General features: G+C 35.8%; 1 protein-coding gene across 1 annotated transcript in view; it reads right to left on the bottom strand.

The window, feature by feature from the left end:
• Positions 1-3,727: 3,727 nt before the first annotated feature.
• Positions 3,728-15,003, bottom strand: part of LOC110018587 (acetyl-coenzyme A carboxylase carboxyl transferase subunit alpha, chloroplastic-like) — a 98,724-nt gene continuing 87,448 nt past the window's right edge. The window contains exon 11 of the mRNA XM_020715935.1: positions 3,728-4,927. Coding sequence (XP_020571594.1) covers positions 3,926-4,927 — 1,002 coding nt within the window. The 3' untranslated portion in view covers positions 3,728-3,925. The remainder of the gene's footprint in view (positions 4,928-15,003) is intronic.

The following is a 15,003-nucleotide window of genomic DNA, read 5'->3' on the forward strand; positions in this document are numbered from 1 at the left end:
CACACAACCCAAAAGAAATCATAAAATAAGAGGAAGAGGGTGAAGATGATGATAGAGATGATTCGAGTGACTCATTGATGGTAGAGATGTGGTTGATGCCTCTGGAGATAGGAGGGCTCATTTATTTATATGACGCATAGAATGCTCCTCACTCTTGTGAGATTACATAGAGAGAGAGAGACAGAGAGGAACATAAGACATTAGAGAGAAATAGAAAAAAAGAGTAAAGTGCATAATAATAAACAATAATTTTTTTTGTCATTAACCTCTTCTAATGAAAAGGTCTCCCTATTTGTAAGAGAAGAGGGTATAGTATGTGTAATTACATGTTTGTCTATACTTTAATGAGAGTGTTACATCATATTTAGGTATTTCATAAATATAAGCTTGTCGTTTGGTTACCCCACAATTCAACCGACTGAGATAAAAGGACCTTGGCTCGACAAGATCCGGTTGTTCGACTGTGTTGAGTTTGGGTTGCCGGTTGGCTTTTAATGTTCTTTCGTTCAGACAAACTTGGCTTAGTTGGCTTGATGCTGCTTGCCAAGAACTTTATTTTAATTGTTGACCATTGATCCCTGTGTAAAGAACTCCAGTTGACAGAATGAGACCAGGTTGTCAGACAGAGGGCGAATAACCGTAATCTAACGGGAAACTCACCCCTTAATAAAAGAGCCCTTCAGGGGTGCCCTTGAAGTATATCTTGGTCGATCCTTGGCCTCTCGACAAAGAGTATAAGAGTCGTTTATGTGATAAAGAGCTATTTCCCTTAAGTCAGGTTGAGGGCCAAAGTTGGACTAGTGTCTTCTCTCAACTTGATTGATCTTGATCCTTAGTTCGGATGGTTAGTAACCGATTGACTCCAGACCCTATGGTCAAGCGAGTCTTTTGATTTTCCACTAAAACATCTTTTAGTATTCCACTGGTGGTCCATTGGTCTTCTGTCGGTGAGCCTTCTTGTTTGCACGTCTTCATCCCCTAGTTCATTAAATCTCCTCAGAATTTGTGCTGACATATTTTTATGTACAAGTACGAAGCCTATCCATGATGTCCTAACGAGAAGATGGTGATGTGAATGTCAGGAGGCTCGTAAGAGAATATGAACATATGTCCACTCTTTATTGATGACCTTCACTTCCGTGGTGGTTAATCCCGAGAGTCGGCTTCAGAGACATTGGTAGGTCACTTCGATGAGTGAGATCAGCAGGTCACTCCGACAAGTGAGCACAGTAGGTCACTTTGGCAAGTCACTGTGGCAGCAAGTGCATGCCAACTAACACATTAGCACGTCACCTTGGTAGGTCACTCTAGTAGCTAGTGGGTGGTTGCAATTGTGTTTTCAAGGTGTTGGGCTTTCTATGAATGCGAGGCCTGCTAGCATATGTACTGGCCCATAAAGTTCATTATTGGTATTCAATTACACTAATAAATATTATAAATTTCATCATAAATATTAATTTATATAAGTACCACCTTTTTTTTTTGCTTATAAAGTTAACAATTATCTCTTTTTTGGAACTATTAAAATTTATTTATGTATGCCACAATTAAATCATCCGAAATTTGACAAAGTGAAATACACGAGCTGGAATTTTAGTGTAAAATATAATATTTAAGTGAGAATATATATAATTAATTAGATTTGAAAATTTTAACTTCATAATTTTATATTTAACTCAATATAAATTATCAATTTAGTTTTTTATAGGAAAATTTTTAACCATTATGTCGAGAATAAAAAGTGAATAAAAATTTATTTGAACCAAACGATTCAATATAATTATAATCAGTCAGTCAATCGAACTTATAGCTCACATCGGTCTACACTGGTTTGATATGAAAATAGTGTTTGAGTCAAATCATATCTATCGTATGTCCCGATACACGATTAAACTTGCTATTCCAGTCTTATTTTTAGAATATTGATTCTGCCTCTACATGTTAATGTGTCATTTACGTGGAATATCAATAATAGTGATCATATTAATTCTTAGGCCATCTTTTTTTTTCCTCCCTAATGTTAATACCAAAATGAGACATACATGTTCCTTTTGCTTTCACCTTTTAAAAAAAAGATGTATAAGAAGGAAAGAGCTATCTAGAAAGTAAAGTAAATGCAACCTTTAAGTGCCATGGTGACCGCATTGAATCCTCTATTAATTATGAGGGTTATGAGACTATTTTACTATTTTATGAGTAGTTGCAAATTCTATCTTTTGAATTTTTAAAAATTCCTTGGCTAGAATACACATCTTCTATATTTTACAATTCTATATCTTACTCTTACCACCTATTAAAATTCTTCCAACAACTTTCTTTTAACTTAAAAGAAACATGTTGTTTTCTTCCTTAGGGATTCTCTTATCTGAATTTTAGCAGTTCAATGTTCATTGCTTCGAAGCAAAGGCCTTAGGTTGAGGTAATGGGAAAGTATTGTGGGGTGTAGAAGAGGTGCATTGAGAGTAAAGCCTCTTTTTTTTTTGTTTTTTCTATGAAGTTTAGTGTAGGCTAATAAATGAAAAATACTACTTTGGTAATTAAGAATTTGTCAAGTGAATTTTGGATATTAGGCAATTGGAGAATTGAAAATGAAATTAGTTTGGATGCATAATCTTCCATGTAGGCTAAATTCAAAGCTTTGTGATTTTGCTTATATGGAAATAAGACCATCACGAGAGTAGTTGGTTAATTGTTATGGCCACATATGTTACGACTTAATGGTCATCTGTTTTGTTCTAAATGCCTCGAATATGTACGGAAAAGATAAGTTCATTATGTCTATTAAATCTTTTAATTGTCAAAGTATCAGCAATATTGCTATCTATTAAAAAAAACACTAAATTTGTCATTATGCTTGTTAATTCTCTTAATTTAGTAATGAAATACATCCATAAGTATTTATTTGAAATGCTCATTAGTATATACCTTTTTACCATTATATATATGTGTGTGCGCGTGTGTGTTGGAAATATCAAGGGCTACGTTAGGATCACACCAATTCAAGAAATACAAGGCAAAGTATCGAACATAAACGCATAACAAGTAATCATGGAAAAAATACACCATTTAATGTGGAAAAACCAGATAACGAGAAAAAAATAATAAAACACACCATTTAATGTGGAAAAACCAGATAACGAGAAAAAAATAATAGGGCCGCACCACACCAAAAACAACTATGAAAGAAGAAATGTACAGATTTTACCACTCAAAATTTTATCTCTACATCACTGGAGCTTGCAAGAATATCATTCTAAATTTTTTCTTGATCCCACAAAAGAAATTGCACGCTTCGAAATCCACCTCTTGAAATTCACCGTTCCACGCGAAAGCCTTTGAGAGTTCACCGCATAAGGTAGGGAGAGAGGCCACTTCGAATCGAGGACATAAGTATAAATAATAAAAAAAACCTTAGGTGTTAGATATGTACATACACAGGAATTGGGTGGCATGTATCTACATGCTCTCATCATAATAAAGTATTCCCTGCAGGTAACATGAAAATTTTATATTTAACTTCATACATGACTCTGTTAGCCCCTTGATTAACTATTAATCAACCATTTGGTAGATTACTGGCGTCATTAATCGTAACTATACGTGTCCGAAAATCATAATACAAGCATCAGACCATTGCAGCAAGCAGAAGCCTAAGAAGAATCATGCTTTTCTCAGGCACTGTAGCATGGGAGTACAAATTAAACAAATTAATAATTATTGTTGCATCACGTGAAGATCGAAACATCTTTCAACATATACAAATACATTCCCATATTAATCATTGATTATTCCTCCATGAAAAAACAAATACATCTCCATCAATTCTGACATTGGGGGCAAAAAGAAAAGCTCAATCTAATAAAAAGTTCATCATTAATGCAAAAAAAAAAAAAAAAATTGAAACAAATTAGTCCAAAATCAAACTCTATTTCTGCTCAGCATTGGCTCCAACAGCATCAGGTGATTGCAACCCAATCGAGCTTTTAACCATTTTTTCTAATTCATTTGGATCCAATGACGCATGAACTCCATCCCTTATTTCTTTTATCAACCTCTCCACCTTACCCTTATCATTTCTTGAACCTTTCTCCATCTCCAACCTCAACTCATCAACCTTAACTCTCAACCCACCCATCTCAACAACTTTATCTATTTCACCAAATATCACTTCGTTCGCTTTCGCCACCTTCTCCAATATAACCGAAGGAGCCGAAGAACTCATCTTTCTGTTCACTCCCAACACCTCAAAGTTTGCAGATTTCAACATTTCCATCAGTTCATCCCTCGCTTCGTCAACTCTCTTGAGCGTATCATCGTCCAATTCCTCTCCCTTTGCCGCCAAATCACGTGCTTTTCTCAATATTTCCATCTTCTCTTTCGCCTTGTTTTGAAGCCGGTCATTGATAGCCTTTTTCAGTATCTCTCCCTTTCGCTTGTGTTCTAGCAGTGTGTTTACCTCGGATAATGTTTTGAGCTTCTGCGTAAGCCCATCGAACGATCCAGAACTTGATAAGTTGTTCTTGAATTCTTGAACGAGCCGACCCACCCTCTCCTTGAGCGTTGGAACTTGATTTAGATCTGAGGGTGCTTTCAATAAATCCATCTTTAGAGCTTCGAGTTTCTCCTGAAGGCCCATTGCAATAAAAGCATTGGTGATCTCCTTGTCCACGTCGTGCTTCACCAACTCCACATCCTCATCGGAGAAAACAGGCACGGTGGACTTCTTCTTGGCTTTTAATACAGACTTTTTGACTTCTTCGAGTTCTGCCTCCAGGTTGGCTGTTATTTCGGAAACAGCAACATCCTTCTTCTTCATGTTACGTTTCTTCTCAGGTTCCACAGAGCCGCCTTCCTGGATACCACCAAGTTGTCGGAATTTTAAATGCCTATGGCCGAGCAAACTATCGGTGTTCATTTGGGTGAGTTCCTGCAAAAGACTTTGGCTTTAGTCATATTAGAAGTGATGTGTGTAATCAAAATATATTGGAGACACGAAATTCTCAGTGCCATTAAGTTTATCATAGCTAATTGGAAATAACCATCCTTAGACAATTCCATTAAACGCTAATTTTATTTTGCGTAATTCTTTATGTATGACTAATAGCCATGCTATTTTGGTTCTTTTTTTTTTTTTTTCATAATTCAAAAGTGCAACTGCTTCCCCCAATTTTATTGTACCATTCTTCCCATTGTGGTCCACATTTAAATCAAGGAAATATACTTTTGACAACCATGGATTCTCCTGATAGTGCTCACTCCATCATTATTACAATATAATTATTTCTCACTCGCCATCCTTCCTATTTTTATCATATATCTATCAAATTATTGTCATTTCTGATGAACTCACCTTTGTAGTGATTTTTTGTAGTTCAATTGAGATCAACATAGAATTACAAATTTTAATCTGATTTTATAAAATGTAGATTTAAGTCAGCATGATATTCACAAGATTGATTATTACATTATTACCCCTTTGACATTATAATTAAGCACTCATCTTTAAATCAAAAAGTTATTTTCTCATTCTTTTCACATGATTATTCATAATTACTATTAAAAAATGTACTGAAATCATATATTATGTAGAGTCTTTTTTGTAGTCCTAGGCTACTTATAATTCCTTTGAAGATGTAGGTACCCATTTACTTCACACCGTCATAAATATGCCGTCAGCAGAAAACATCTAGTGAACCTTTGTGTTAAGTATTGTATAAGCACATTCATTTTTAATGGATATATATATATATATAGGCCTGTTGGTAGAGCAACCTCCCTCTGACCAATTTCTCGATAGTGATGGCAATCTCGAATAGTAAGGCACATGAGGGTGGCTGAGGGCTGATATAATAGCCTCTGACCATTCTTTCAATAATAAAATAATAATAATAATAATAATAATAATAATTGGAGCTTAATGTAACTCTACTATGACTCAAAACTCCTTTGATACCTCAGAATTACTTAAAAACTAATCAAAACTTAAGTAATGCATTTTCTTAAGAACATCATATATTTGAAGATTTCATTTTTTTTGTAAAGCTCACTAAATTATTATAACATTATAAGAATTTTCAGAATCAATAAAATTATATAATAATCTCATTGCTCCATCTGACATCAATTATGTAAACACAAAATTTGTCTCAATAGTAAATAATCCTTGTATAAAACAACGAGTAAATTATATAGATCCCTAAGATCAAGTAGCAATTTCATGTTTGTACACATTTTAAAAATCCCTACAACTGAACGCTTTCAAGCGGATTATGTGCTTCAAATTATATTTGACGATTTCATTTTTTGTGAAGCTCACTAAATTATTATAACATTATAAGTATTTTTAGAATCAATAAAATTATATAAAGATCTCATTGCTCCATCATCTGACATCAATTGTTTAAACACAAAATTTGCCTCAATAGTAAATCTTCCTTATATAAAACTAGGTGTAAATTATATAGGTCCCTAAGATCAGTAGTCATTTCATGTTTGTACACATTTTAAAAACTCCTACAATTGAACACTTTCAAACACATTGTACACTTTTTAAAAATCCTTACAATTGAATAATTTCAGCCTGATTATGTGCTTCAAATTATACTTGACGATTTTATTTTTTGTAAAGCTCATTAAATTATTATAACATTATAAGTATTTTTAGAATCAATAAAACTATATAAAAATCTCATTGCTCCATCATCTGACATCAATTGCTTAAACACAAAATTTGCGTCAATAGTAAATCTTCCTTATATAAAACTAGGAGTAAATTATATAGATCTCTAAGATCAAGTAGCAATTTCATATTTGTACACATTTTAAAAATCCCTACAATTGAACCCTTACAGGCTGATTATGTGCTTCAAATTATATTTGACGATTTCATTTTTTGTAAAGCTCACTAAATTATAAGTATTTTTAGAATCAATAAAACTATATAAAGATCTCATTGGTCCATCATCTGACATCAATTGTTTAAACACAAAATTTGCCACAACAGTAAATCTTCCTTATATAAAACTAGGAGTTAAATTATATAGGTCTTTAAGATCAAGTAGTCATTTCATGTTTGTACGCATTTTAAAAATTCCTACAACTGAACACTTTCAGGTTGATTATGTGCTTCAAATTATATTTGACGATTTCATTTTTTGTGAAGCACACTAAATTATTATAACATTATAAGTATTTTTAGACTCAATAAAACTATATAAAGATCTCATTGCTCCATCATCTGACATCAATTGTTTAAACACAAAATTTGCCTCAATAGTAAATCTTCCTTATATAAAACTAGGTGTAAATTTTCCCTAAGATCAAGTAGCCATTTCATGTTTGTACACATTTTAACAACTCCTACAATTGAAGACTTTCAAACACATCATACACAGTTTAAAAATCCCTACAATTGAACACTTTTAGGCTGATTAAGTGCTTCAAATTATATTTGACGATTTCATTTTTTGTAAAACTCACTAAATTATTATAACATTATGTGTTTTTAGAATCAATAAAACTATATAAGATCTCATTGCTCCATCATCTGACATCAATTGTTTAAACACAAAATTTGTCACAACAATAAATTTTCCTTATATAAAACTAGGAGTTAAATTATACAGGTCCCTAAGATCAAGTAGCAATTTCATGTTTGTACACATTTTAAAAATCCCTACAACTGAACACTTTCAGGCCGATTATGTGCTTCAAATTATATTTGACCATTTCATTTTTTGTAAAGCTCACTAAATTATTATAACATTATAAATATTTTCAAAATCAATAGAACTATATAAAGATCTCATTGCTTCATCATCTGACATCAATTGTTTAAACACAAAATTTGTCTCAATAGTAAATCTTCCTTATATAAAACTAGGAGTAAATTATATAGGTCCCTAAGATCAAGTAGCCATTTCATGTTTGTACACATTTTAAAAATTCCTACAATTGAACAATTTTAGGACAATCATGTGCTTCAAATTATATTTAACGATTTCATTTTTTGTAAAGCTCTCTAAATTATTAATAACATTATAAGTATTTTCAGACTCAATAAAACTATATAAAGATCTCATTGCTCCATCATCTGACATCAATTGTTTAAACACAAAATTTGTCACAACAATAAATTTTCCTTATATAAAACTAGGAGTTAAATTATACAGGTCCCTAAGATCAAGTAGCAATTTCATGTTTGTACACATTTTAAAAATCCCTACAACTGAACACTTTCAGGCCGATTATGTGCTTCAAATTATATTTGACGATTTCATTTTTTGTAAAACTCACTAAATTATTATAACATTATGTGTTTTTAGAATCAATAAAACTATATAAGATCTCATTGCTCCATCATCTGACATCAATTGTTTAAACACAAAATTTGTCACAACAATAAATTTTCCTTATATAAAACTAGGAGTTAAATTATACAGGTCCCTAAGATCAAGTAGCAATTTCATGTTTGTACACATTTTAAAAATCCCTACAACTGAACACTTTCAGGCCGATTATGTGCTTCAAATTATATTTGACCATTTCATTTTTTGTAAAGCTCACTAAATTATTATAACATTATAAGTATTTTCAAAATCAATAAAACTATATAAAAATCTCATCGCTCCATCATCTGACATCAATTGTTTAAACACCAAATTTGCCTCCATAGTAAATCATCCTTATAAAAAACTAGGAGTAAATTATATAGGTCCCTAAGATCAAGGAGTCATTTCATGTTTGTACACATTTTAAAAATTCCTACAATTGAACAATTTTAGGACAATCATGTGCTTCAAATTATATTTAACGATTTCATTTTTTGTAAAGCTCTCTAAATTATTATAACATTATAAGTGATGCATGCTAGAAAATTCGCGGCGGTAGAATAATGAATTATCGTCTTAGCGTTGCACGAGGATTCAACACACACTCAAATGAAAGTAAAACAGCCAGTGATGCACCAGAAGTTTTGACGTGAAAAACCCGCAAAGAGAAAAAATCACGGGGTCTGACTTAGTTATAAAAATCCACTATATGTTGATGATTACAGCGGCCCCTTTGTCCGACAAACGGGAAATTGTTACTAAATTTTCAGGTTACAGCGTCGCCTGACGTTGTTCGGTTAATGGTGGTCGGCGATGATCGACGGTGGATGACAGTCAGCGGTGATCGACGGTGGTCGACGATGGTCGACGGTGGTTGGCAGTGGTCGGCGGTGGTCGGCGGTGGTCGATGGAGATCAATGGTGGTCGGCGGTTGTCAAGATGATGTTGCACTTAAGCTCTTTCTCAAAGCCTCAAGTGTTCTCTCAAGCCTCCTCTTTCATGTGAGGGGTGAGACTCTATTTATAGTGTTTTGAGTGCAATTAATGCAGGAATATGAACCATTTTGATCAGACGGTCCGGAGAACTTCCCTTGATCAGATGACGTTTGATGGATATTTGAGTGACTTAACGATGTCAGAATTGAGCAAATTTGGGCTCGTTGGATTCGTTTTGTCGAGACGCTCGATTCGACTATGAACTCGCTAGATTCGACATCCGTTTTACCTTTCAAATGCCTCCAAAAATCCCTCAAGAGTGATTTAATGATTTGATCCGGCTTGATTTGACTCGGATTGGACTGACTTTCTTATCATTAGGTCCGTCTCATCGAGCCGATTAGTTTGACTATAAGTTTACTGAAATAGGAGCTCCAGATGACTCTTAATCAAATTTTAAATATTTCTTGTTAAAAAAATTGCACCAAGATTCGTGCCGGATGATGAAAATTTGTTGGTGGCGTATCGGTTGCCCCCTATTTTCGGGTGAAACCATTTTTTTTCGTCCGAAAATATTAAGATCCATAGACTTTTCATAGAGGCATAAAAAATTTCAATATATATATTTTATTGCTATCAGTATGTAAAAAAGAATAATATTTATCCTTAATATACTAGTAAGTTGAGTCTAACTCAGTTGGTGAGTGCATTTTGCCATTTACAGGTGGTGAGAGTTCGAATCCCACCTTAAACAAAGGAAAAAAAAAAATTTACCAGGGTCTGTAAGCCGGGTCGAGACCTAAAAGCCTGAAAACTGGACTCGTGGGCCACAACAGGGTAGGAGGCCACCCGTCCGAGACCCAGTGGAAGCTGAAGCGGGCCCTGAATCCGGACCGACCCGAACTGGCAGGAGCTGAAGCGGGCCCTACCGGCGGGAGTTGAAGCAGACGCGGACCCTTGAATCCGGACCGCGGGAGCTGAAGCGGGCCCTACCGGCGGGACTTGAAGCGGGCTGAAGCAAGCTCGGGAGCTAAATCCGAAGGGCCACAGAGAGCTAAGCAGCCGAATTTAATAAATTAATTGAGAAGGGTCATTTAATTGATTAAAAATAATCACAAATGCCACGAAGAAGTAACTAATTAAATTAATAGAATTTAAAAGAACAACTTATTAAAATCTATCATTTATTATTATTATTATTATTATTATTAATTTCAGCCATAAATACAGAATTTGAAATATTAAAAATCTGAAGGAATATGAAATGAAAAGTTTTTCCTTTTATTATTATTATTTTTTTTAATGCTATGTCTCATATCATGCCTATAAATAGAGACATTGAAAGAGGAGAAAAATCACAAGTGAGGAGAAGAAAGTCATCCTGCGTTTTGGAGAATAGTTGCGGCGAAGCGAATAGTTTTTGAGAAAAATTACAACGAAGTAAAAAGTTGCGGCGAGACGTAGAGTTGAGGCGAAGCGGAGCGTTACGACAAAGCGAAGAGTTACGACGAAGCGTTGCGACAAAGTGTTGTGGTGCAGAGTTGCGGTAAAGAGTAACGATGAAGCAACGTGGTACAACGTCGCGACAAAGCGTTGCGGTGAAGAGTCGCTGCAAAACGTCACTGAAATGGCGACAGCTGGAGAACGTCGTTCTGCTGAGAACTAGAGGAAAAGTCAGAACCCAGAGGATGCAGTGTCAACTGTGACGGAGAGCGAATTGATTTTTAAAGAAGCAAAAGAAGTATTTCTTCCCGAATGATATGGTAGTGAAGTTGCCGACTTCAACTGATCGAGCATATTCTCCACCTTCTGGGTATGTTACTATTTATGAGGCTGGCTTGAAAGTTGGCCTACAATTTCCTCCGGCACCTGAGTTTATCGAAATTATAAAGGCGTTCGAGGTTTGTGTTGCTCAGTTATCTTGTTGAGTGGTGACAATCATTATTGGGTTGACAGTTTTCTTCAAGAGTCGCGGGTTAAAGTTAACACCGGCAATTTTGACACGACCGTGTGGGTTCTTTACTGATACACATGATCGTGTGTTGTTTAAGCATAAGACGTTGGATTTCCGTCTAAAAGAACCGATAATATAATGGTCCGTAAAATTCTTCTTTGCAAAAAATGATTGGGGGCTCCACGAGAGGCGAGGAAGGTTTCAACAATTGTCTGCTCTCTTCAGACTATCGAAGAGGGAATATTACAAATGTTGGGATTTCTTGATATGAAAGAACAATTGTTTGAGATACAATATATTTACGAATTTAATCATTGTTCAAGGTTAAGCTTTCTTTCCACCCCGAACAGTCAACAACTGTAGCGCTAAAGAAATCTAAGAAGAGACCTTCCGAGCTAGCCCTCGCAGAATCCTCAAAGCAGCTCCCAACGAGCAGTGAATGTGAAGTACTGCCTTAGAAATAAAAAAAAGTTGAAACATCACAGGAGCCTTTGTCAAGCCCTTCAACTATTCACGTTCCTGAAAATATCTTGTCTCATGAATGTATTGGGCTCCTAGAAGCCGAGAGTTTTGTAAGTTTCTTTCATTCTCTGCTACTATATAATTATTTCATCTCTCTAACCTATATTTCTTTTCTTCTAGGTGGATAAGATGGTGGAAAACCAGCAGGGTCTAGGACTTGCATTAAGAAACTGGAATTCCGAGTTCGTTAAGATCAAATATTTTCAAGGCGAGTACAAGCGTCAGTATGAATCTGGGGTTGAAAAAATGACATCTCTGGAATCACAGTTGACAAAGTATAGGACAAAACTTTCAATAATGGCAATCTCCCTCTCGTTGCAACTTCAAGTTCTGGAGAAAACTCGGGAGGGGTTGGTGGAAGCACGAGTCAGCCTTCATGAAAGTAATAAGGCCTGAAAGCCTTTAAGTCGACGGTGTTAGCCCAAGAAGAAGAGATCTGACTTCTGAAGTCCGCAAAAGATGTTGATGTTTCAAAAGTTAAGCGTAAAGCGGTCGAAAACTTCATGAAATCGCTTAAGTTCAAAGCTATCATTCGAGACCATATCCAAGAAGCTCGTGAACTTATACTTGATGTTGAGGTAAATGAGCAACAAAAGTGGTTCACCGAAGAAGGATAAGCGAAGAAGGATTCATCCGGGGTTTCTTGAAAGGGAGTCGAGCAGCACAACGTCGAACCGGGATTGTTGTTGAGGGGCTCACTCCAAACCAGGCTTCAGAGGAACCTTCCTCAGATTCTATTGGTGATGACATTGAGAGTGAACTGAATAAGGTGTTCTTCAATGACAACGAAGAAACGGAGAAGAATGTTGATGTCAATTAGTGTTTACTCTTCATTTTAATGTTTGTAGCGTATTTGCTTTTGACATGTTGCTCTAACTACACAGATGTTATTATTTTCAAACTTTATCAAAATGATGTTGTATTAGTGATGCATGTTGATCATCTTATTTTGTTAACTGTTTGCCCCTCCTCGAGTATATTTTTGATGATAAGTTTGAAACTTGTTTTATTTCATGTCATAATGGATACAAGATATCATTTAGAAGATCTAGTATGTGAGAAGATTACCGTGTGGATAAATCACCAACAAAATTTGACTTGGCTGAGGCTATCTATTAGAGTTTTACTCAATGATGTTAACATGCATAGGAGGAGCCAACAGAAGTCCACCGAAGACTTATTAACCCATCCGAGGTTATTTGTTGGAGCATTGCTCACTTACAAACCTGTGTGGAAGGGGGCAGATGAAGGCCACCAAAGACTGTTAACCTATCCAGGATTGTTTACTGGAGTAAAAACTCGGCGATGTTAACCCATATGGAAGATGTTAGATTGAATCCCCCTGAAATTGATCGTGTTCTGACTAAGACACAACCAGAGTTGTATATTTCTCGGGTCAAGAGCATGAAGTGACTCGTGAATGAATCATTACACTTTCTAAACATATTCTTTATGTATAGAAAAGAAGGTGAATAATATTTGAAATACATTGATTGTGTATGAGTTACAATATAATAACATATGTGGATTGCATGACTCGGGTGTTACTGATAATATTTGCGAAGATTCTCTGCATTCCAAGTCTGGCGCAAGATTTTCACATCTGAATCCTTGAGCTTAAAGGTTACAGGCTTGATCAGCTTGATCATGCCAGCCACAATATATGGGTCTTCCCAGAGAGGTGATAGTTTATTGCGTTGGGGACCATGGTCGGCGGCTTCAATACTATGCAAGGCCAGGTCACCGACGAAAATAGGTTGAAGCTTGACTCTTCGGTTGAAGTGGCGAGCAACTCTTTGGCGGTAGGAAGCAGCTCTAAGATGGGTCATATTGCGTGTTTCTAGGAGAAGATCCAAATGTTGTCAGAGTTTTTCCTCGTTGTTATCTGAGTCGAAAGTCTTAACTCGCGGGTTTGGAACTCCGATATCAACTGGGATAACAACCTCAGTGCCTAAACACAAGTTATATTGAGTTTCCCCGATTGGAGTTCGTGCGGTTGTGCGATAGGCCCAAAGGACGTTGTGCAGCTCTTCTACATTGCCCCCCAACCTTCTCAAGTTGAGTTTTCAATCATTTGAGCACCGTACGATTCATCACCTCTGTTTATCCATTTGTTTGGGGATGCGCTACAGCAGTGTGCACCAGCTGAATGTGAAGATCCTTGCAGAATGATGTGAAGACCCTTCTAGTGAATTGAGTCTCATTATTAGTGATAATATTCGCAGAAAGCCCAAAGCGACAGATGTATTTTTCCAGACAAACAGTTTGGCATTTGCCTAAGTGATTTTGGCAAGAGACTCTGCTTCTACCCATTTGGTGAAGCAGTCGACAGCTAAGATGATGAATTTTCGTTGAATTTTCGTTGTCCAGTAATCCAGTAACTATCGGAAATGACCTCATGATATCTACCCCCCATTGGGCGAAAGGCCAGAGACTTAGAAAAGATGTGAGTTTCACTGGCGGTGCATGTGTAAGATTGGAGTGTAGTTGATAATTCTTGTATTTTTGCACAAACTCTAATGCATATTGCTTGAATGTGGGCCAGTAGAAGCATTGCCTCATTATTTTAAGAGCAAGTGTCCTGCCACCAAGATGCTCCCCACATATTCCGGAATGAACTTCTCGTATAACATAATCAGCTTCAGATGGAGGAAGACACTTGAGATATGGACCTACAAATGCCTTCTTGTAAAATTCATCTCTTATAAGGATAAAGTTGGCAGTCATGCGTCAGATGCAAATTGTAGTAGCGTCATCTGACAGTGTTTCATCTCGGAGGATATGTCTACATGCAAGATGGCTCCCTTGGGTCATCTATAGACAGTATCTCCCATGGGTCATGGATGCTAGGAAGATGTATCTCCTCAATATAGACAGTATCTCCATGGGCCATGGATGCTAAGAAAATGTATCTCCTCAATATCCTCAATATACCTTCTTTTATAGAGATCTCCAGTTCTTCAGTTGTTGAAGTTGCAAGCTTGGAGAGGGCATCAGCTCAGGTGTTATGCTCCTGAAGTATATGAATGAACTGACATGTTTCAATTTGGGTGAGAAGTGTTTTTACCAGATTGAGATATTGCGCCAGCCGTGAGTTATGAGTGACAAATTCTCCTTCTACTTGGGATGCAACGAATTGATAATCAGTGTAGATAATCATGTTTCGTACTTCACAGTTGATGATAAGCTTTAATTCAGAAACAAGTGCATCATATTCAACAATATTATTGGTGACTGAGAATTTCAAACAAAGTTCGTACTC

The sequence above is a fragment of the Phalaenopsis equestris genome, unplaced genomic scaffold (assembly GCF_001263595.1).
Source record: "Phalaenopsis equestris unplaced genomic scaffold, ASM126359v1 Scaffold000025, whole genome shotgun sequence".
Lineage (NCBI taxonomy): Eukaryota > Viridiplantae > Streptophyta > Magnoliopsida > Asparagales > Orchidaceae > Phalaenopsis > Phalaenopsis equestris.